This window comes from Panthera pardus, unplaced genomic scaffold, assembly GCF_024362965.1.
Source record: "Panthera pardus isolate Hobbes unplaced genomic scaffold, ASM2436296v1 HiC_scaffold_2, whole genome shotgun sequence".
Classification (NCBI taxonomy): Eukaryota; Metazoa; Chordata; class Mammalia; order Carnivora; family Felidae; genus Panthera; species Panthera pardus.
In genome coordinates this window covers 62,334,362-62,356,887 of record NW_026526765.1, presented here as the reverse complement: position 1 = coordinate 62,356,887, position 22,526 = coordinate 62,334,362, and the positions used below count along the sequence as shown (strand labels likewise).

At 49.4% G+C, this 22,526-nt stretch overlaps 1 protein-coding gene and 1 long non-coding RNA gene across 3 annotated transcripts in view; one reads left to right on the top strand and one right to left on the bottom strand.

Annotated features, from left to right (window-relative positions):
• Positions 1-871: 871 nt before the first annotated feature.
• NEURL1B (neuralized E3 ubiquitin protein ligase 1B) overlaps positions 872-22,526 on the bottom strand; it is a 38,807-nt gene continuing 17,152 nt past the window's right edge. For both annotated transcript variants that reach the window (XM_053907099.1, XM_053907098.1), the window contains 4 exons: positions 21,147-21,692; positions 8,513-9,232; positions 6,234-6,359; positions 872-5,848 (listed from right to left, as the gene is read on the bottom strand). In XM_053907099.1, coding sequence (XP_053763074.1) covers positions 5,604-5,848; positions 6,234-6,359; positions 8,513-9,232; positions 21,147-21,692 — 1,637 coding nt within the window. In that variant the 3' untranslated portion in view covers positions 872-5,603. The remainder of the gene's footprint in view (positions 5,849-6,233; positions 6,360-8,512; positions 9,233-21,146; positions 21,693-22,526) is intronic.
• On the top strand, positions 10,312-15,701 carry LOC109267506 (uncharacterized). Its single transcript, XR_002080135.2, has 2 exons — positions 10,312-11,312; positions 11,739-15,701. It is a non-coding gene; the product is annotated as an uncharacterized LOC109267506 (long non-coding RNA).

The window sequence follows — 22,526 nt, the reverse complement described above, 5'->3', positions numbered from 1 at the left end:
ATTCTTGCTTTGCAGATAAGGAAACTGAGGCACAGAGACCTTAAGTGTCTTGCCCAATGTCATGGTGAGGACGAGGCTGTCTAGCTGCACATGTATACTAGTAACTGGATCCACGTGTGTATCATGGTTCATTCAACGTTTCTCAGAGAAAAGCTGGGTTGTTCCTGCCTGCCCCACACTCAGTCCTCACTGTGCAAATTTCCCACAGAGACTGCGATTCCCAATTCAGTTCTAGGGTAGCAGCAAGGGAGTTGAGCGCATGTCCTAGGTGGCCAATCAGACCGCTGTATTTCCCTGGCCTCTGTGATTGGCTCAGGAAGGGACATGTGATCCAGGTGGGCCCACGCAGGGGAGGATAGGGACTGCGTCAGCGCTGTGGCTAGCTGCGTAGAGAGCCTGCCTGAGAGTGGCTCTGGAGGGCAGAGCGAGAAGGGGGAGAGACCTGCTCCGGCGTTTTAGATTCTGGATCCAGTTGTACCTGAAGTGGGTTCTTGGGTTCATGATACTGGACTTTTGAGTTAGCTGAGCTTTTTAATCCCTTTAAACCAGTTCGAGTTTGGGTTTTGTCACTTGCAACCAAGAGTTCTGGCGAGTTCACTCTGGCTGTTGGAAGTTAGGGTGGCTTATGTAATTTTTTATCATTATAAATACTGCTGCAATGAGTATCTTTACATACAGAGCTTATCCTTGATTAGAATTCTTTCCTTGTGATATTTTCACAAAATTAGGTGGCAAAAGGATCAAACATTTTCAGGACTCTATGGGCATTGTGCAAGATGTTTCCTCAAGGTTGGCAATGCTTTGTATCCCTCACCTTCACTCCCCAACGGTATGTGCAGTTGTGATTTTTAAAATTGAGTACTGAAGAACCTTTCTTTTTTAACAAGCCAAAGTTGTATTTGTTTTTTAAACAGAAAAATTATGTTAATATAAAACAGATAAAAATAGACAAAAACCAAAACACACAACAGGCAAAGCACAACACACAGGACCAGTGCAAACCCTTTCCCAACCACACCCCCAAGTTTTAAAACCTTTATTACAGATTCCCAAAGATTAGATTGTATTGGAGAAGTCACAGTATTGAATCAGAAAAATAAGAATAAGAGACATTTTTAAAAAGGCCTGTACACAGGTAGTGGGGGGATGGGATGAGAGACGTATACTTTATCACTCCTACATCAAAAACATAATGCAGAAGGGTTTAAGTGATTAGCACATATTTCTAGAACACTACCATGTATGCTAGTCCCTTGCCCACTTTTTAACGTTGCTTTTAAAAAGGATAAAAAGTGCACAGACACTTTCATAAGGCACAGACAGATTGTTGTACAAGTCATTTCATTAGGGCTTGGAAAAGACACACAGTTAAATACTGAGAAATGCCAGGAGGCCACGTGTTCCTGAGCGGGCGTCCCTCTGCCAAAACTGGGGCAGAGATGGGATCGAGCAGGGGGAGGTTATTGCCTCTCATTCTCCACGATTTTGTGCAAGCCCATTCTCAACTGGAACTGACGGGGTTGTCTGGGGACTCGGGGATTGATTCCAGCATCCCGTCCCGCCTGAAAGGAGCAGGTAGGCCTCTCCCCACATGTCTCCCTGGTGGGACTTGAAGGTAATCATCAAGCAGTGGAACCTTTGAGGGTTCTGCCCAAGGCCATTTTGGCGGCAGCTCACTGACTGCAAGGTGCCTGGCATTTCTAATGCGGAGGAGGCTTCTGGAAGCATGCAGGAGGCTCTGGGTCAGGAGAGCAGTCGTGGGCACTCACCAGGATAAATCCCCAAAGGCAACAGAATGGCCAAGAAACCCCAAAGGATTGTGTCCCGTGTCTTATTATCCTGTTAATGCCTCTCCTTCTGAAGGTAGAGCTAGGGCTATCCTCTCAGCTCTTCATTCCCAGCACCCCACACCTCGTAGGCGCTCAGCAGATGTTTGTTGAATGACTGTGTGTGTATGTGTGAGTGTGATGTTTTACCAACCCCCTGAGCACTCATAACTTGATTTCTGATTCCTTCAGTAACCTTTAATGAGTACCTACTACGTGCTAGTATAGGCCCCAACACCAGAGGGATCAAATAAAAGTTTACACATCTGTCCATCTCCTGCTCTAGACAATCTGCTTCCTGCAGGCTTTGTCTTTAGTCCCAATTCCCAACACTGTGTCCAGAAGAGGCCATGCTGATGAGTGGGTGTTGAGCAAAGTGTTGCTGCACTTAGGGGAGCAGCTGCCCTGTGAGGCTAAATCCCAGAAGACTCCCAGTTCTGGGAATGGACTAGAAAAAGGAGGTTGTTTTGACTTGGAAATGGCCCAGCTTCTCTGATGGCTCAAAATAGGCACAAGACCACAACAAAGGAGTGTCTTCTGGTCTCCCCCTTCTTACCCCTGGAATCCCTGCTTGAGGGGGTGGTGGTGCTGAGGCCCAGGAAGGTGGCGGAACAAGGCGCTCGTTTGCTCCCCCAAGCTGCCTCATGTGTGCGCTCCTGTGTAACAAAAGGAGGCCTTCAGGTTGGACTCGGGACCTCACGGAGCTCAGCTCTGCCAGCAAAAGGTGGGCAGTGGGAAGATGAGCCTGAAAGGAAGGACATGTGTCCTTCCAGAGTATGGGTGGCAGAGGGACCACAGCCTAGAGCTGGAACTCTCCATACAGGTGCGGGTGCCCGGGCTCTCCCCAGGAACTGCCCAGAGAAGTTTCAAAAAAGAAAACTCAAGGCAGTCTCAAGCTTTCGGGGGCTGGGGCCAGGCAGTGGAGAGTGTGGGAGTCAGCACCAGATACTCCTATGTTTGAGTCCCAGCCCCACCACCTAGTGAGTTTGATCCTAAGTCACTTCATTCATAGGGCCTTGGCTCCCTTACCCATCAGGTGGGCATAACCCCGCGTTTCATCAGTCCTAAGTTGCACGGTTTTTCCACATTTCAAGTCTCTGATTAGAATGAATTGTATAGCTGTGATATCTTGCAGTTAGAATTGGCAGCCTTTTTTTTTTCCCTTAGCAGTACATAAAATGGTGTATTTTATAAACAGTGGTGTTTTGGATATGCCTCAATGGGGTAACAAGACCTGCCTCACAGAATTAGCGCATGAAGATGCCTCGCTAGCCCAATGCCAAGGCACATAATGATGTGAAAGAAAAAAGTGGGGTTCCCTTTCCTCTTTCTTCTGCCATGTGAGGGCCATGTGAGCAGCTAGTTCCTTTATAGCACTGAATAAAACAGTTTAGAGCATCAGGAAATGTCTGGTTTTTAGAAGATAAACACCCCCTTAATTCCTCTTGGAAACAGGGAGTCTATTTATAGCAGCTGCAGAGCAAGTTAAACAGGCCACTAGCTCTCCTTTTGTTCCAGGTAACAGGTCACCAGGAGCATGGCCTGCTCCACCTCAGGTCCAGGCCCTCGGTCACTGGTTTCCTGACGGTGGCTGTACATGACCCTGGCTGGAACCCAGGGGAGATAGTCAGGAAAGGCAAGTGGCAGGAAAGACAAGCTGCCTCCTGCTAGCTTCTGAGACCACCAGAGCTTGTGAATGGCTCAATCCAGTCAGGGGCACTGCTGCCTGGAGAACCAGTCCCGTAGGGGAGGTCATGAGTCCTCTCCCACATGGCCTGTGCCCACATCACCCATGGGGGAAATGGAAGGCTCCTGCAGGCCAAATTCAGCTGGGCATTGAGTGCTGCCTAGTCTTCCCAGCTCTTACACTGGCAAACTCTGGGGTTCCAGTAGCTCCCCCAAAACTTTCATCACAAAAGTAAAATGTGGGCATGTTTCCCAGACTCACTAGGGGAAGATAACCAATTAGGGGTTCTTGCAGGAGTAAGAGTGGGCGTTCTGAAGTTGAGATCAGGTCAGAACACTATGACCACTTCTGGGCAGAGAAGCAGGGGGCCCAAGACCTAGAGCATCACGGAGACCACCTGGGCTTATAGGATTTGATTTGACAAGGGCCCAACTGGGGTGGGCTCTGGGTCCCCAGAGGCCCAGCAAACATGTGTCATATGAATGCAAAAACTCTCTGGATGTTCTTTCCCAGCCATCATCTGTTCAGCAGATGAACAGATTAGGAATTGTCATAAAAATGATACCCATTCTTTGCAGGGTGTCTTGGACTTTTTACATGTTATACTGGGCCTCCCAGGGGTTCTGCAGTGGGCAGGTACTGGGCTTCATCTTGGACGGATCGGTAACTGAGAATCAGAGACGCCCAGGGGCTTCCTAAAAGATACAGCACGAGACTGGGCAGAGGTTGGGCCCAGAACTGGGGACAAAAAGGGAAGAGAGGGCTCGGGCCGGCCCATCAGCCCAGAGATGGTCTGGGAGTCTGCAGAGATGGGCCTAGGCAGGGTGAGGAGGGTGGGGGACAGGGGAAATGCCTGCAAAGAGTCCTGGGAAGGGGGAAGAGTCTCGATGTCAGCATTTCAATATCTAAGCTATTAGTTAACATCTTAATGGTCAACTAACATCTTAGTAATCAGCAGCAAAAGAGAAGCTGAGAGTCAGAACCGGTTGCAAGTCTTTTCCTCCTCCCACTTCACCAGCAGGTTGCCCTGGTGATGCCAACAGCTGCTGGTGAATGCCAGGCCCGGGGAATCACAGCAGGAAATGTGGAGAGCCGTCTGGGAGATGGAGTGGCCTTTCCAATTCCAGGTGAGTCCTCTGCCTCCAGGATTCTTTCCCTCCCCCAGGCAAAGAGAACCTGCTGCTTGTCTTCTCCTTGGTGACAGCAAGGGGTGGACCAGGTGAAAAGCATCTAGGGACCAAGTCAAGGTGCACTGTGCTTATTATTAGGCTGTCCGGGGTGAAGGGGGTGAAGAGGGTGAAAAGGCTTCTGGGGATGACACCACCCGGAGCTCTCAGTGGGCCGTAGCACCCATCAAAACTCCCCTCCAGGACTGAGGAAGAAACTAAAAAAGCAAATTGTTCTTTTATGTTCTTCACCCACCTTCCCCCCTAGGCGTTGCTGCTTTGGAGCTGTAAACAATGAGCTATTTTTGCCTTCCTTTAGAAAATCTGAGTGTCCCTTTTCTATACCATCCAAGGGAGTTCTGTTTAGGTGCAGGCTTCATACATTCAAAACCAGCTGACGTGACAGCCCCAGAAAGTGAACAATTTCTAGTCACGCTACTGTCTGGGCTCTGGATTGCACATTCCTTAGTGTTAAATAACCTCCTAAAGCCAGGATCCCTGGATAAATACCTACGCGTTCTCTCTCACTCATTCTCTCACACATCCCTCTCTTCTCTGTCCACTCCCTCCCCTCACCCTCTCTCACACACACTCAGCCCAACCCCAGCAAAAAGCATTGCACAGAGAATGCTGCTTCCCAGCTGAGAGGTCACCGAGGGACAGGGTGGTCTGCTAGGCAGTTCCTGAGCTTGCTCTTGGGACGGCCTTTTTGGGGGCAAAGCACTTTTGAGCCAGAAGCAGCCCTTGCCTGGGCTCAGACCCCCAGGGCCTCATCTCCATGACTGTCACGCCTTGCCCACTATTGGAGAGTGGCAGACGGGATGGCCACTGCCCTTGGATTCCTTGGCGGCCATGGTGGTTGCCTGGCCCAGGGGCCTTCAGAAAGGTGACCTTGCTCTGGCCAAGGCCCACTGGCAGGCCAGGCTACGGCCTGTAGATCTTAATGACATCCTTGATGGGCCTCCGGCAGATGGGACAGCAGGCCCGGGCCTGCCTCTTGAGCCGCAGGCCGCAGCTGTGGCATAGGCACATATGTCCACACGTGTAGATGACTGTGTCCACTTCACCGTCAAAGCACACTGTGCATTCGCCATTCTTGCTGCCTGCCGGCTCTGGTGGGGAGAACACGGGAGACACTGGGGGGCTCAGCGGGGAGCTGGGTGCCGTCACTGTAGAAAGGGAGAACAAGACAGACCTCAATAATGTGGTTTTCAGGTGGGCTCTGCTGGGGTAACCCCAGGAAGGCAGCGCTTATATGGCCGAACTTGTGGGGAAACAATTTTGTGAGACACCAATTTGGGGTTTTTCTTCTGGGCTTTGTTCCCATTCCTTCCTTCCTTCCCCCAGGAAGCAAGCCCCATCATTAGCCTTTGGGATACCAGAGCTCGATTTCTCCTCCCTCCAGGTGAATGTACAGCTGAGACAGGAGAGGATGCAGGGAAGAGGAGGGGGAAAGGTGGCCATCCTTGCTTAGCCTCAAGAAGGCTCTGGCCCAGCTGAAGGAGCTGGGCCGGCTGCCAGCCCCTACCCCCTCTAGGGCTTATACCTCCTTACCCAGGGATGACTCAGATGCTGAGGAGGACTGGTTGACACTGAAGGCCATATCAGAATCACTATCATCCTGGGAGCCGCTGAGGGACCCTGATGGAGACGTGGTCGCAGGGCTGGACTGCAGGGTGCCTGAGACCAAAGAGACTCCATCAGGGGCAGTGTGTGTGTGGGGGGTGGTGAGCCCTGTTCTGCTAGTCCCCGGCTCCTCACTCTTGCACCTTACCTTCCCCATCTGTCTAATGGGGGGATAAGAGTTACCTCCCAGGGTTCTGCTAAGGACTAATGGAATCATACATGTGTGGTGGACATCTGTTCTTTGCCTGCCCAGCCTCCATTCCTGTCTATTTCAGAAACAATACCAGGATTTTATTTTGAAGCACTTACTTCACCCTCACTCACATGATTCAGGCCAGGCCAATAAGATCTTCCACCCCTGCGTCTCAATGATGGTTCAGTTAAGGCTACCTAATCCAACTAAGGTCAAAGAGGCCTTCACTAAAACACTACAGGTGTTGGGAAGGAAGGCACCCACCCATTGGGAGGTAAGCCTGGCACTGTAGAGAGCCTGCCTGAGAGTGAAGCCAAGAGAGGAAAGTGAGCTTTGGGATGGGATCCCGATTACATGCTTTCAACACCTACATCCGGCTGTTCCTGAATCCATCCAATACATTCCCAGACTTTTGAGGTATGTGTAACCATACATTTCCCTTCTGGTACAGGGCACATTGGGGTTTTGTCACTTGCAACTACAAGATTTCTGCCTAGTAGTGTTCGACACAAATGAGTTTTCTTCCTTGCATTCACAGCTATTGAATGCAATAGCTATTATTCAGATAATAATGGGTTATTTTTTAGGTGAGACAGATGTTCCTTCCCTTACCCTGAGGATGAATGGACAGATAATGCAGTGCTGGGGCTGCTGTCAGGTAGAAATCAGGAGGGCAAATCCCTGGCCTCCAAAAGCAGTTGCCTCCATTCTACCTTCTCTTCCTGACCACTCAGGGGCTCATCCTGGTTCCTCTGGAGGTGCTGGGGAGGAGGGCAAGAAAGACTGACTCTAGGCTTAGTTCTTGCCAAAGCCCCAGTGGGAACTTAGGCAAACTCATCTCAGGGTAAATGATGACTATGGTCATCCCTTAAACCAACAAATGATGACCACTGTTTCCTCATTCTTCCTCTTCCTGCAAACAGCAGTCATTGTTAATACAACTTATTAAACATGCTGTAGGTGGCAGGCACCTGCTGAAAGCATTATATACAACTCATCATTTCATCCTCATGACAATGCCAGGATGCAGGTAACTACTCCCTCCCTACACAGAAGGAAATCGAGGCTCAGAGAGGGTCTGTGATTTGCCCAACATCTTCATGGCTGACCAACTATGTGCCTGGGAGAGTCAGTTAATCTCTTTGTGCTTCAATTTTCTTATCTGGAGATGGGATAATGATATTGGTTTCATAGAAGCATCAGGAGTGTAAAACTGTACGAGATGACACGAAATGTTCACCGTTTCTGTACCCTTTGGACCTACTTCTTGAATCATGAAAACGGAGCTGTGCTCTCTGGGAACCTTCCCTTGGCCACCACCCGTTTCACCAAGTGGGAGAAAAGCCACTCAGCGGTGGCACACATCACACAGTGCAGCTCTCCATTCAGCTGTGTCTCTAAGCTCCTCCTATGCATGGCCTGCGTCCTGTCCTCTGCCATGCCCCATCCTGGAGCCCAGGGCCTGGCCCACAGCTGGTGGGTGCTCGGTGTCCATTTGTGGCATGAATGAAGGCAAGAATCATTTTAAAATAAGATGGCTCAAGCCTCCATTCCATTTTCTGTGGGCAGTGTTATTCTTATATCCCCTTTTAAGTATAGTTGTATTCACTTTTTCTCCTACACTTAATACGCATTACATATTAATTTTATGTAATTGTAAAAGACAAATAAGTGATATAATAGAACAACAGAAATAAAAATTGTACCGGTCATTTACCGACTGCACAAAGCCTTCCAGGCCCTGACCCCAGCGGGAACTTAGGTCGGTGGGGGCAGAGTGGGGACTGGGGCCGGGGGGGGGGGGGGGGGGGGGGGAGGGCAGCCACATGGACATCCCTGGCGCACTGTCAGAACCACATTTCGGGGCCGCCCTACTGAATCAAGAGACTAGGTGGAGGCAAGAGGGCGCTAATGCGCGCTCCAGTCTGGGCTCCTGCGGTGGCTAGAGCTGCCCAGCGATACCCTCGGGCTCCCGGGGAAACCCCGCGCACGCGCGGTCGGTCGGGAAACTCACCGAGGAGGCGCAGCTGGCCCGCGGCGCCGCCGCGCACAGCGAAGAAGGCCCAGAGCGCCTGCGTGGTGTCGACGCACAGCAGGCGGCCGCGCGGGCGCCCGTTGACGCCCAGGAGCACGTCGCCGCCGGGCCGCAGCGTGAAGCTGAGTGCGTCGCCACCGTTCGGTACGGGCCCGGCGCGCGCCACGACCCAGTACTCCTTTCGGTCGAGCAGCGCGTCGGGGTCGGCCGGCAGCTCGGCGGGCCGGAGCCCGCCCGGGTCGCACGACGTGATGCCGAAGGCTACCGCGCCGGGCGCCGCCAGCCCCGGGCGGCCCACCTCCACGAAGAGGCTCTCGCCGGGTCGCAGCGGGCGCTCGGAGAAGACGAGCGTGCGGCCGCCGTCGGGCCGCGGGGCGCAGGCCACTTTGCGGTCGGCGGACAGGCTCACGTCGGGTCCGCGCGTCGCGTGGAAGCGCAGGTCAGCCTCGAGCAGCGCCGGCGACGACGCGGGCCGCGGGCGCTCGCGGGGCCCGCACGGGATGGCGGCGGCCGAGGCGTCGGCGGGCGGCGGGCCCGGGGCGCGGCCCAGCGCCAGGTGGCCCAGCTTGGCCACCACTTGGTTGTTCTCGAGCTCGTTGTTGTCGAAGTTGGCGGCGTCGTGGCTGCTGGGCGGCAGGCAGGCGCTGAAGCGGGCCTGGCTGAGGCGCGCGGGCGTCAGCGTGTCGGCGAATGCGCTCTCTGCGCCGGGGCGGAAGGGGGGCGGTGAGGGTGCGGGCAGTCAGCGGGGGAGTCTCCCCCCCCCCCCACGCCGCCCACAGGCCTCGGTCCCCTTCCCCCCCCCCTCCCGCACAGCCCCTCACTTTTCTAGTTCACGTGTGTACTGACTTAACAACCGCAGGTGCACGGAATCTGATTAAGCATAACCCTTTTGACTTTGGGATGGGCAGATACAGCCCTTCCTCCGTTTTTCCCTTCTTTCCTCCTCCCTTTTTTCTCCCTCCCTTCTTCGCTCTTTTTTATTCCTCCCTCCTTCCTTGCCGCATTCCAGAGGTTTTCACGTTTTGGAAAATCTGAAAACCCTGTATTGTCGGCCTCCCCAACTAGAACATAAGCTCCAAGAAAAAGTGAATGCTTTTGCTCTTTATTTGTGGCCTTTTGTGACAGGTGCTACTTTAAGCTCCTTTCATGTGTTATCTCAGTCCTCATACAGCCTGTGAGGTATGTTCCGTTATTACCAGCCATCTAGCAAAGAAGGGAGGTGAGGCACAGAGGGGTTAAGGAATGTGACCAAGGGTCACACAGCAACTGTGGCAAAGCCACAACAAAGAACCCTGGCTCTTCAGCACATGCTGACTCTGAAAGAAGGCAGCGCGGAGCCCAATGCCTAGGTGGTGCACAAACATGGAATGTGTAAGAGATGGCCTCATTTTATAGGACAGAAAACTTAAGAGTTTTAAGTCCAAGTCCTGAAAATATTTTTGAATAATTTTTAGTGATAGGGAAAAATGTTCACGATACTACATATTATATAGTTAAGTAAAAGGAACAAAAGTAGTGTTTCATTTAGGTAATACAGGTCTTTATACTTTGGTAAATTACTTGTTGATTGTCTCCCCAACTAGAATGGGAGCCCTTGCCTGTCCACCAACACGTTGTCAGGACTTAGCAGATTGCTGGGCAAAGAACCTTCACTGTTTATTGGATGAATGAATGAATGAGGTCTCTGAAAGACACTGATGACCACTCTGAATAACAAATCAGGAGAAGAAAGAGTCATTAAAGTATTGTGAAGTTCTTGTTTTAGAACTTCATATTTAGAAAAATATTCTCATTAACCATAATAGGTAAAGCAAGAAAAAGTGTTTTTCAAACTTCTCTAACCAGCCCCCTCTAAGATTTGTTAAATGTTACCATTTTGTAGTTTATATCATGGAAAAAAGGATTTCTTTCTCTTTAGTTTTCCAAATATAAAATTAAGTCATAATAATGAAGATGATTTTTCAAAAAGCATGCCATAGCCCCTAGTGAGAATCTGTTATGTTACTCCCTACCCCACCTGTAAAAATCTACAGGTTTTATAAACTAGCCATCCAAGTTCAGACCATGGTTCATAGACCTGTCTGTGTAGCCTACTGGTGTGTTAACTGATACTTCTACGATAAATATGTATACCACAAAGTCTTATCACCAGAAAACCTATATTTTAAAAAATCGTTTTCAATTATTAATGTGGCAAAACACCCATTATATAACATTAAGTGAACAAAAGAAGATCTAAAAGTGAATATATTATTTGATTCTAACTGTGTGGGAAATGTATGTATAGGGTGCATAGAAAAAGTACAGAAAGCATATACATAACAATCTGATGCTGGTTATCTCTGGATGGAAATTTGCTTTTTATAAAGTTTTTAGATTTTTCATTTTTCTCTAATGAACATGTATTGGTTTTGTAATCAGTAAAACAAAGGCATGTGTGAAAATCTAAAGTATTTTTTTGAAAAGGTATTTTAGATAGTGGATGTTTCTGGTGTAGACGTCAACTTCTGGCAAGAGCCTCTGGGTGTGGGATGTGATACGCTTTCCCAGGACTCTGCCCCACCCATCCTGCTAGGCTAAGCCTAAAGGCATTGGCTGTGGCAGGCCCTGGGCCTGTGTCCTTGCCAGTGTTTGCTTCGTCCTCCACTCCAGTGCTCCTCCTCCTTGCCCCTGACAGCTCCACATAGGAGCCCATCCTTCAGTGCAGTATGATTAAGAGCATGGCCTGTGGAGATGGTTCAAGTCCTGGCTTCAGCCTTTCCTGGCTATGTGACTTGAGGTAAGTCACAACCTCTCAGAGCCTCAGCTTCTTCATTTTAAAATGGATTAATCCTGGTCTCTGTTGTTACAGAGATTAAAGCAGATGCTTTTATAAGGAGTGTAGCACAGGGGCGCCTGGGTGGCTCAGTCGGTTAAGCAGCCGACTTCGGCTCAGGTCATGATCTCACAGTTTGTGGGTTCGAGCCCTGGGTTGGGCTCTGTGCTGCCAGCTCAGAGCCTGGAGCCTGCTTCGGACTCTGTGTTTCATTCTCTCTCTGCCTCTCTCCTGCTTGTACCCTCAGTCTGTGTCTCAAAAAAATGAATAAACATTAAAAAAAATTTTTTTAAATAAAGGGTGTAGCACAGAACATGGCACAAAGTAAGTGCTCAAAACATGTTAATTATTATCATTATTTCTTCAACATTTTTTGATCAAAACGTATAGAGTACTTGCCATGTGCCAGATGCTGTGCTGGGCACTGAGTGAAGAGCAGTGAAGAAGCAGACATGGCTCCTGTGCCGGTGGAGCTGCTAGTCCAGTGGGAGAGACAGACTTTAGGCACGAAACCGTGTAAGTACAAACTGTGATGAATGCTACTAAGAGCCACTGTCCTCCATGGCTCTGTAAAATGGGCATGTTTCAGTGGGGGAAAGTCAGACTCTGAGATGCAGAGTGAGCTCCCCCACGTCATGCAACCAGGGAGTGTCAGAACTGGGGTTCTTTGAGACTGTGTAAAAGGTGGACTTGATCAGAAGTGAGGCCTGAGAAAGGGTCAGAACAGGCCTCCCTGACGGTGACGATGGAGTGAAGGTCTGAAGGCCAAGGAAGTGGTGCCTAGGAAGTGGGGTGTAGCCATTGCAGACAGAAGGAATAGATTGTGTGAAGGAACAGCATCTCTGAGGTGAAAGCTTAGTCTGTGAGGCTGGGGTGACAACATACGTGACAGCATTCAGCCTGGTACCTGGCACACAGCAGCCCTTCAGAAAAGGTTGGGTCTCCTCACTGTATGCAAGGAGCTTTGTCCCCACGAGGCGTCTCTGAGTGAGACAGTCCCAAGATAGCACAGTGCTGGCCTAGGCCTGACACTTGACAATCCATCTCTCAAGAGATTCTCTGTGGAGAACCAGCTGGTGACAGGCAGAAATGCCACGATATCTAAAGGCCACCAAGGGAGCTTATCAAGATTTCTAACCTGTGACCCGCTCTCTGGGCCTGATGAAAATACACACAGCCATTTTTTTGAGACACAATCTACCAGATGCAACTCCATGCATTATCCTCATCAATCCTCCCCATTATCCCACACAGCTCTATAAGATGGGCACTTTTCACAGTTGGAGGCTCTGAGAGGTGGAGTGAATTAGTCAAGGTCACACAGCCAGGGGTGATCCCAATAATGAGATTCCCTCTCAGGCTACGTGACTCCAAAACCGACCCCACGACCACTAGCAGTACTGCTTCCAAAGTTCAGCTGTCCTTGTTTAGCTCTTTGAGCTGCCAGCATGTGGACTCAGCCTCAGGACAAGTGGCTCTTGGAGTTGCAGTCCCCAGGGGGCCTAATGTGACCCCCGAGGGGAAGAGTCCAACCATTCTGCCCCTTCCCCAAACATCTACGGAGCAGCAGTCCCAGGCCAGGCACAGGGAGACTGGGGTGACTCGGATTGGCTCCCCAACCTCCCACTCTCCCTGGACCTGGGAGAAAGCTGGGTTCTTGCCTTTCTTTTCTTTCCCTAGCTCTCTCAGGTCAAATATGTCTGGGGCTGGACGTAAAGCAGAATTTATGTCCCAAGAGAAACCCCATCTTTGTGTGAAGATGAAAATGAAGGAAGGCTAGAAGAGTTAAGAGACAGAAGGAACCATCCATCAGTCACTTCATTGTCTCCAAAGGACTGATTCAGGACATGCACTAGAGGCAGAAGAGCCAGGACATGCTGACAGAATGGATGCAGGGCAAGGAAAAGAGGAATCAAGGATGACTCATGAGGTTTTGGACCAATCAACCGAGTGGGTGGTGCCCTTCACTGACAGTGGGGATGGCTGCCTGAATGTGTTGTGTGGGATGCCTTTTGGATGCCAGGAGGAGATGTGAGTAGGTAGAAGGAAGTCCGGACTTCAGGGGAGGCGTCAGGACTGGGAATATGGACCTGGGCACCAGCAGCCTAAAGACGGGATTCAAGGCCCCAGTGATGGGCTCGGATCATTGGAGAAAGAGGGTAGGTGGAGAAATGGTCTTGCTTTAGGATGGTTTGTTAAACTCCACAGACGTTTTGTACACTTTTCTACATGCGTGTTGTATTACATGATGGAGAAGAAAGCTGATGATAGAACCCTGGGGCTCTCAGCATATGGAGACAAGCAAGGAAGGAGCCAGAAAGGAAGCCAAGGAGGAGCAGCCAGGGAGGCAGGAGTAAAACTGGGGGCTTGTGAAGCCAGGAGGCACAAGCAGGTGAGAGAGGCTGGGAGAGATCACCTGTGCTGAAAGTGAAAGGCCGGGAAAGAGGACGGGGCTGAGCTGTGGATCTGGCAGCGTGGAGCCGTCAGAGAGCTTGCAGGCTGAAGTGTGGTGAAATGGTGAGGACAGCTTGGTAGCAGCCAGATTTCAGTGCATGAGGGAGGAATTGGATAAAATCGTTGTGAGGTGGTACCTGAGCACCAGCCACCCCACTTGCCACTGTTACAGTTGGGAGCAACCTTCTTCAAAGTGTCTGGTGGTGAACTTAACCCAGAAGATGACATTGAAGGACTAAAATGCTGACAGAGATACTGGTCATCAAGGTGGAGTCCTGCCAGATTGGGTGATTGCTGACTGCATTGGTAACTGGTAGAGACCAAATTTTGAACCTCCTCAGCATCGACTTTTTTCCTGTACCTATTAGAGCCTGCAGAACCTAAGTTGGTTTTGGTTCAACTTCAAGAGAAAGCCTTGTTTGCAGTGCCTAAAAATTACAAGCTGGTAGCTGTACCATCGTCTGAATTGTATGACAGTGCATCAGGCTATCGACCCATCATTTCTTGTCTCCTTCAGCTTCTGATTGGTTCAGTTTTATACACAACTGAATTCTGTGCAGTGGAGAAGTGAGCACACAGCCATACACAGCGTAGAATAAACATGGTATAAAAGTCTTTCTGAGGTTTATCCCTTTCATACTTCCTAAATTGCTACCCACTTTCTATTGTTTGAATAGTAAAGTTAATGTGGAAAACTCTATTATATCTGACCATATGTATATATGTAAATGGTGTAAACAAATGTATAATTTACTACTGGTTCTCCTCATACTTTGTACATTAAAGAAAGTGGACCTCTATTTGCATTTTAAATTTCACCCTAAACCTTTAAAATTAAATACAGATCACTGGGATGAGCTGAAGAGGGAAGTGGAGAGGGTGGCATATAGATATTTTTAAGAAAATTTTGCTCTGAAGAGCAATGAGAAAGTAGCTGGTGGAAGAGAGTGTCAAGGGCGTTTTTTTGTTTTGTTTTTAATGGAAACTACTGGACCTCTTTTGTGTGCTCATGGGAATAATCCTGTGGCGAGAGAGAAAGTGAGGCTGGAGAAAGGGAGAAATGATAGGAGCAATGTCCCCAAACAGGCAGGAGGATACAGGAGCAGAGCTCTTTCAGTCTTGGCCACAGGAGGGCAGGCAGCAAGGCAGGGGTGTTGGGGTTTAACAAAAAAGGGTGTGAATGCCAGGTGTGTGGGCCATTGAACTCATGCTTTTCCAAGCAAAGAAGACTGAACCAGGAGAGACAGACCTGTTGGACCCTGGCCAGTCCTGGATGTGACCTCAGTTTCCATCTGCAATGTAAGGACCCTCACCCCTGTCTCATAGACCTGTGGGGAAAGTTAATGGTAGATCTGTGGTATAACAGTGTTCTTGGCACTGTGCCTGGCACAGAGTAGACTTTCAGGAGTCCCTAATAGGATATGCCAGTGGCCACAGACTGAAGATCTCACCCCAGACTTGGAAAGGAGACAATCCTTCAGGCCACCTTGCCAGGCAAATGCCTTACTATTGGGGCAGGGAGGTGGGTGCTGGCCTGGACTGTTTGGAAAGAAAATATTAACTGTAAAAGCCAATTACTTTGTGCTGTTCCCCAGTGAGGCTCTGGATGTAGCCACCTGTAGCCATTCCCCCTCTGCATGATGTGGGGTGCTCACAGGTCCCGTGCTGAGGCAACTCCCAGGGTCTTGAGCCCAACCCCCTTCCCTATCATGACCACTTATCAGCCGGGTGACCTCAGGCAAGTCCCTGCCTCTCTCTAGGCCTCAGTTTCCTCACTTGAAGCATGGGGTGGTACAGTTGATCTCTAGGCCCTGCATCTGGATCCATAAATGCAAGTCCTTGTCAAACACTTTGTTCATAACACTAATACACAATAAACACCAACTCTAGTACCACCAACTGTTAGGTGACATTAGCCAAATTATCCATCCATGCTGATCTGCAAATGGGGGGTGATGCTATTTCCTGCCTCATACTGTTCTTATGAGGACTGGAAGATAACACCCAGGTAAAGCTGGCAGACGGGGCTCAAGGCTTTCAAGGGTAAATTACTCCCCTGCAAGGCCTATACAGAGCTGTTGTTTCTGGTTGCATGGCATCTGACCCCTTTTCTGGTTCCAGCACCCAGCTTTTCTTCTGAGGGAACTGCCTCACACCCACCTCCCACTTCCACAGATTACCTTGAGAAGGAGGCCTTGGCCACTCTATCCCATCCTTCTGGCAATGGAGAGCAAGGAGTCTAAACCTTGAACTTTAGCTAGACCTTGTGGGAGAGCAGCTCTCTTGCTGGATTTATTATGGTGGGACATGGTACTGAAGCTGCTGGTGTCCTGCCCATCCCCCCCCCCTCCCCCCTCCGGTCCCCAAAGGAGAGCTCAGCTGAGAATGATGCTAACAAAGATGATAGGAGGGTAAGAAAGGCAGGTCAGTATTTCAGGTGCTGTTCATTGGGTTCCTGCATCAAGCCAGACTTACAGGCAGGTGTTCCCCTGCATTTTCAGTCATGAGACATCTTGTTTTCCTTAAGCAAGATTGAACCGGTTTTTGCCACTTACAACTAAGGTTTCTGACAACACAGCCTTCAATGCCATGGCTTTAGACTGGTGTTGCTTATTTGGTCTGCCACAGCCTTCCACCACTGGGCAGAGGAAGGACAAAGGGGCTGTGACAGTGACCACTACTGAGGTGTCTAAAAGAGGGACAGAGCTGCCTCAGGACAGCATGGGGCCTAATTCCAGAGCTCCAGGAAAGAGCTTCTCAGAGGAGCCAGGGAAGGGAGGGGGAAACCTGGCCAAACCTTCCTCTCATGGGTCTAAGAACTACTAAATTCAACAGAAAGTCACTTGCCTGGGCTCAGCCCCTTCTCTTTGGCTCGGAGGAGTAGAGAAATCACAGGTTCTCAGGATGGGACTGCTCCAGGTCCAGCAAGGCCATCCTGGTCTGTCCCCCGGGGAATTTTGGTAAACGCTAGGGCCACAATGCAGCCCTGTGGGAGAAGGCACTGCAGTGTAGTTTGCTTGGGGGTGGGGAGGGATGCGGGTACCTGGTGGCACCTAGTCCATTAGTGTGGAAGCTGCTAGGGAACAAGGGACCAGACAGATACACAGCAGCACAGATAAATCTGAAAATGGGGCAAGTGGAAAAAAAAAGAGTAAGATTCTTAGTACAGTCCCATCCATATATACATATGAAACTATACATATTTTTTAAAGGTACATCCAAGGACTTATACTGAACACCAGAGTGGTGCCTATCTGGGCAGGGGATGGGGTGAACGGGAGTATAGAATGGCAGCTGGGCATGAAGCAGAAAAGAAACGAGAAGGGGCTTTCGTGGTCCAGTGATGACACCATGCCTTGAACTGGCATGTCTGAAGAACTCAGCTTGGCACCCAGCCGGGAAGAGGAATAGGCACCAGTGCAAAGGGGACTCTCGTGATCACAACCAGAGCCTTAAGAAATCTAGATGCCTGGGGGCCACTCCCACAGGTTCTGATTGAACTGGTCTGGTGCACGCTGATAGGTGGGGTTTTCAGAGTGCCCCTGGTGATCACCATGTGCAGCCACAGCTGAGAACCCCTGAACCACAGAGATGGATGCACCTGGGTTCTAATCCTGGCTCTGCTACTCACAAGCTTGGTTGTTTTAGGCAAGTCACTTCCCTTCTCTGAGTCCTGAATTCTTTATCTAAAAGAACTAAATCACCCTCCTTTGAGGAAAGAGAATGTCAAGAGAGTAGGCACACCAGGGTCTGGTCACATAGATGTAGCTTTTCTCTGCTGCAGTTGGACCCTCCCCGCTCCCCACCCCCCATCCTTGCAGGAGGAAGCTGGGCTAGGAACATAATTCCATCAAGTAAGAGAACTATGTGAAGCCTATGAAGGTTTTTATTTCTCAGACTTCACATTAGGTCAAGTTCCAGGGCAAATAAAGGGTCCTCCTACCTCACAAGACCGGGAGGATGCTTCTCAGATGAGGGCTGCCAGATAAAATACAGGATGCCCAGGGACATTCAAATTTCAGAAAAACATTCTTTTTAAAGTATATCCCAAATATTGCACGGGACATACTTGCACTAAAAAATTATTGTTCTGAAATTCAAATGTAATGAGGTGTCCTGTATTTTTATTTGCTCAATTTGACAACCTTACTCAGTGACACTTTCATTTGTTGGTTTTCAATCTTGTGAGGGAGGGGTGAGGGGATCTCTATTCTGGAGTTTTACAGCTGACAGTCTCTAAAGGAACTATGTCACCTCCTTATTCCTTGTGAGGAAAAGGAAATCAGAGAGTTCTGGATTACACAAACACTGGCTCCCTTGTGTTTATCTACTTGTTACCTTAGACACCACCATTAGAAAGCTCAGTTCACCCAAGAATTGGGAGAGGGAGATCCCATTTATGGTGGAATTTCTGTGGTTCTCATGCTGCCTTTCCTCATGCTGGCAACAGTAGGGTACCTGTTGCCTGAGCTCAAGCCATAAAAAATCATGAAAGCTTAGCTTATTTTCATTATAACTTTTTTTTTCTGATCATGAATCATTGGTAACTTTGGTGGTGGTGGGGGGAGGGAATCACCCATAATCCCTTTACCCAGATGTACCCAATGTCAATTTGCTCTTCCCCTGGGAAGGAAACATTCAGCCTTGATCACATGCTAGAAACTTCCCCATTATCTCCTATAACCTTCCGAAAGAAAAAGAACTTTATTTCCCTTTCTGATTGTAAAAGCACCATAAGCTCTTCACACACGTATATATATATTTTTAAAGGTAATTCATAGAGGTATAAAGACATGAAATCCACCTGGACTCCTATCACTCAGAGATGGAATTCCTTTGAATCTCACTTGTGAACCTGGTCCTGGGGCACCTGTACTACAGGTGCTTCCTATCAACCAGCACATCTCAGGCCCTACCTGAAGATAAGGAAACTGACTCACGTCTGCCACATTATACCAGTGTTCCAGGGGGGGCTCTCTCCTTTTCCTCCATGGGGCTTGAGGCATTGGAGGGGCTCAATAAAAGTTTGCTAGGCGAATGGGGGAAGAGTCCATGACTCCTCACAGGTTTATTCAGATTCACTAAGTCACCAAAGGCTGCTTCCAGTTTGTATTTTCAAAAAACCCCAAGCCATTTGCATTGGTTATTGGGTGACTGTGATTTCTTGGCTGTTACCTCAACACATGGGCTATGTGAGGGAGCAGGTGAATGAGGAGTGATTGTTTCTCTGCTCTGTAGGAATAAAGAACTCCAAAAAAGAGTGACAGGAGATCTAGGAGGCTTTAGAAGTCTACATCTCCTGGAGGTGAAATGCAGAACCTTCCATGGAAAAGAGTGTGGGGGAATATGGTTAAAATGCCCAAGTAAGGTCCCAGCTTACAGGGTGGTTAGCTATTCATAGTCTGGTCTGCCTAAGCATGGAATTCAGACATGTGCTTCCTCCTACATGCAAATGGGCAGAGATTCTGATTTCTTAGATGTTATTTCTTAAGTATCTTCTATGTGCCAGGCACTGAGCTGTATCCCTTTCATATATCGTGTCACCCTGCCAACAATGCCATGAGGTGGTGCTACCATGAACCCATTTTATGGATGAAACTGAGGTACATAGAGGTTCAGTCACTTGGCCAAGCCCACACAGCTGGCAAGTTGAGAGCCAGGTATAAAACAGAGGTCTGTGTGACTCCCAACCCTCTCTTTTTTTTTTTTTTCCTTTAAGGTTATTTATTTTGAGAGAGAGAAAGAGCGCTCATGCACACACAAGCAGGTGAAGAGCAGAGAGAGAGAGAATCCCAAGCAGACTCCTTGCTATCAGCAGAGCCCGATGTGGGGCTTCATCTCACGAACCATGAGATCATGACCTGAGCTGAAATCAATGGTCGGACACAACCAACTGAGCCACCCAGGTACCCCTCAACCCTATCCTCAGAAGTTCTGCTGCCTTCCTTCTTCTTTGGAAGGAGGGCACAGCCGGGATGCATGCATTTTCCCTCCTTGCCCAGTGGTGGTATGGGTGGCAGTGGTGGCCAAGGAGCCCGGGCTGGAGTGTTCGTTCCTTCAAGGTGCAAGGCAGAAAACCCAGAAACAGCCCAGACATTCAGATATACCAACCAGGGTACATCTATACCCCAGAATACTACTCAGCACTTAAAAAGGAACAAACTACTGATTTACATGGCAACAACATAGATGATTCTCAAAAATACTGTGCTTTGATGAAGAAGCCAGGCAGAAATGCATATATACTGTATGATTCCATTTATATGAAGTTCCAGAATAAGTGCAACTAATCTGTGGTAAAAAATCAGAACACAGGCTGCTTCCAAAAGAGGGGAACTTTCTTGGGTTATGGGCAGGTGTATAAGTCTCTCAAAACTCAAACTTGAGATCTGTGTATTCCCTGCAAGTAAATGACACATAGGGCTACGTCCAGATTCTCTGAGCAAACTGATCTCCCTTTACTGCCCCAGAAATCCAGGCTGGGCTGGCTCACATGTAACCTGTGAGTTCAAGAGCTGAGGTCACAAATAGCAGGTCAGTGGTCTCCAGGGGCTGGAGGTAGGGGAGAATGAGGATATGGGTCTCCTTTGGGGTGATGAAAATGTTTTGGAACTAGAGGTGATGGTTACCAACTGAATGCCACTGAATTGTACACTTTAAAATGGTTACTTTGACATTATGTGACTTTTAAATCATTTTAAAAGAAAAAAAAAAAGTTTCAAGGTAAGGATTTCTACGCCCAGGAATTCTCACCACCAGATTTCAGCATTAGTGGCTGCCTCCTCTGTTAGAGTCAGGCCTAGCCTGTCTTGTCTGCCTGCCTCCCGGGTGGACCTTGAGCCCCTGGCAGTGGACACTGTAGATGTGCGAGGACTGGGCCATAAATTTGATTGCTGAGTAAGTGGATGTGTTAATGACTGAATGCATGAGTGAGCGAGCAAACACATGCATAAGTGAGTGAATGACTGAGTGAGCAAATGAACAGGGAGAGAAGGAATCAGCAAAGGAATGGGTAAAAAAAAAAAAATGAGTAAATGCGCAAGTACCTAATGAAGGGGTCTGAATGAACCTGGGCCAGGACGTGGACTCTGGACCCAACCCGTGTGGGTTCCAGTCCTGGCTTTGCAACTCAAGTTATTTAACCTCTCCGTGCCTCAGTTTTCCCATATGTAAAATGAGGATGGTGGGTTGTGGTAAAAAAAATAAAAGTAAAAAAAATAAGAGTGAAAATGCGTCAACCGGTTAGAACAAGGCTTGGCAAAGTAAGCCCTTCCTGTTTGTGAGTATGAAAGAAATACACATCCATGCACACAGAATTACTGCTTGGTCCAGACCGTGACCTACCGAGGAGCTGCACCTCATCCGTGATGCCATAGACGTCGATGAGCGCCCAGAGCGGGCCGCCCACGGCCACGCCACAGTGGAAGAGCACCGGCTCACCGTCGTTGACGCTGTAGAACACGCGGCCGTGACGGTCTGCCCAGTAGGCCAGCACGGTGTCACGCAGCGCCAGGTTCTCGGGCAGTGCCTTGGCCCAGTAGCCAGGTCGCGTGACAAGGTCGGGGCAGGCGTACTTGGGGATGTCCTGGGCGCTCATGAGCGACGGGTCGTGCGCCGTGAAGCCAAAGCGCAGTGCACCGCTCCAACCCGGGCGCACTGCCACCAGGCGCAGCCGCACCTGCTCATACAGTCGGATGGGCCGCTGCGTGAACGTGACGCCGTTGCAGAAGCTGTTACGCCGGGTGGCCCGCCGCGAGTGGCCATCTAGTCGCACGTTCTTGCCCTTGGCCTGCGCGTGGAAGCGCGGCGCTTCGCCTAGGACCGGGCGCCGTTCCGGCCCTGGGCCACAGCATGGGCGGGTGGCCAGGAGGCGTGCCGGCGGGCTCGGGTCTGCGGGAAGAGACAGGCAGCAGGGTTAGGGCCTCTCAGAACTTTCACGGCCCCAATTCTACTTTTAATAATCATTGCCATTTTAAAGTCTATCTTCATTAGACTGGTAATTGATAAACTTTGGGAAGGTTCCAGCTACCGCCAGCCTACCTATGACTATCACACAATGTCACAATACCCACTCCACAGATGAGCAAACTGAGGCTTAGTGTGTGTGTGTGTGTGTGTGTGTGTGTGTGTGTGTGTGTGTGTGTAGTGAAAACCTTTTCAGAGCTGTTTCATTCCCAGTAGGGCCAACACCAATGAATTTGTCACAACAACCAGACTGGGGTCAAGTGACTTCTCTGTCCCTATCAAATCTCCAAATCTAGAAGCTTCCTCCAAGGGCCACTTTTGGGCTGTAGAGTCCTTCCAAAGGCAACTGGGGCCTTGGGTTCTTAGGGGAGTAGTGGGGGTCTGGCTGATTTTCTCTGTGCAAATTTTGTTCAAAAGCAAGGCAGAAAAGGCAATAGAAAGAAGGCAGTCTTGGGATCATTCCCCTGACAATAGAATAAAAGGCAATACAGAGTGCAGCCTGGAATCCCAGCTCTCTAAGCACTTCCTGGCTGTGTGACATGCACTAGATCTTGTCACTTCTTTAGCCTGTTTCCTTGCCTGTAAAATGGGAACATTGTTTAACCCACACAGCTGCTAAAAGGTCATGAGGATGAAGTTCCTAGAATACTGCCTGGCACAGTGTGATAATATGATCAGAATACTGAGGTTCCAAAGGAAACCCAAGCCAGGATGCTGTGACTTCCCCTCCCATTCACCCACAGAAAATGAAGGCATTCT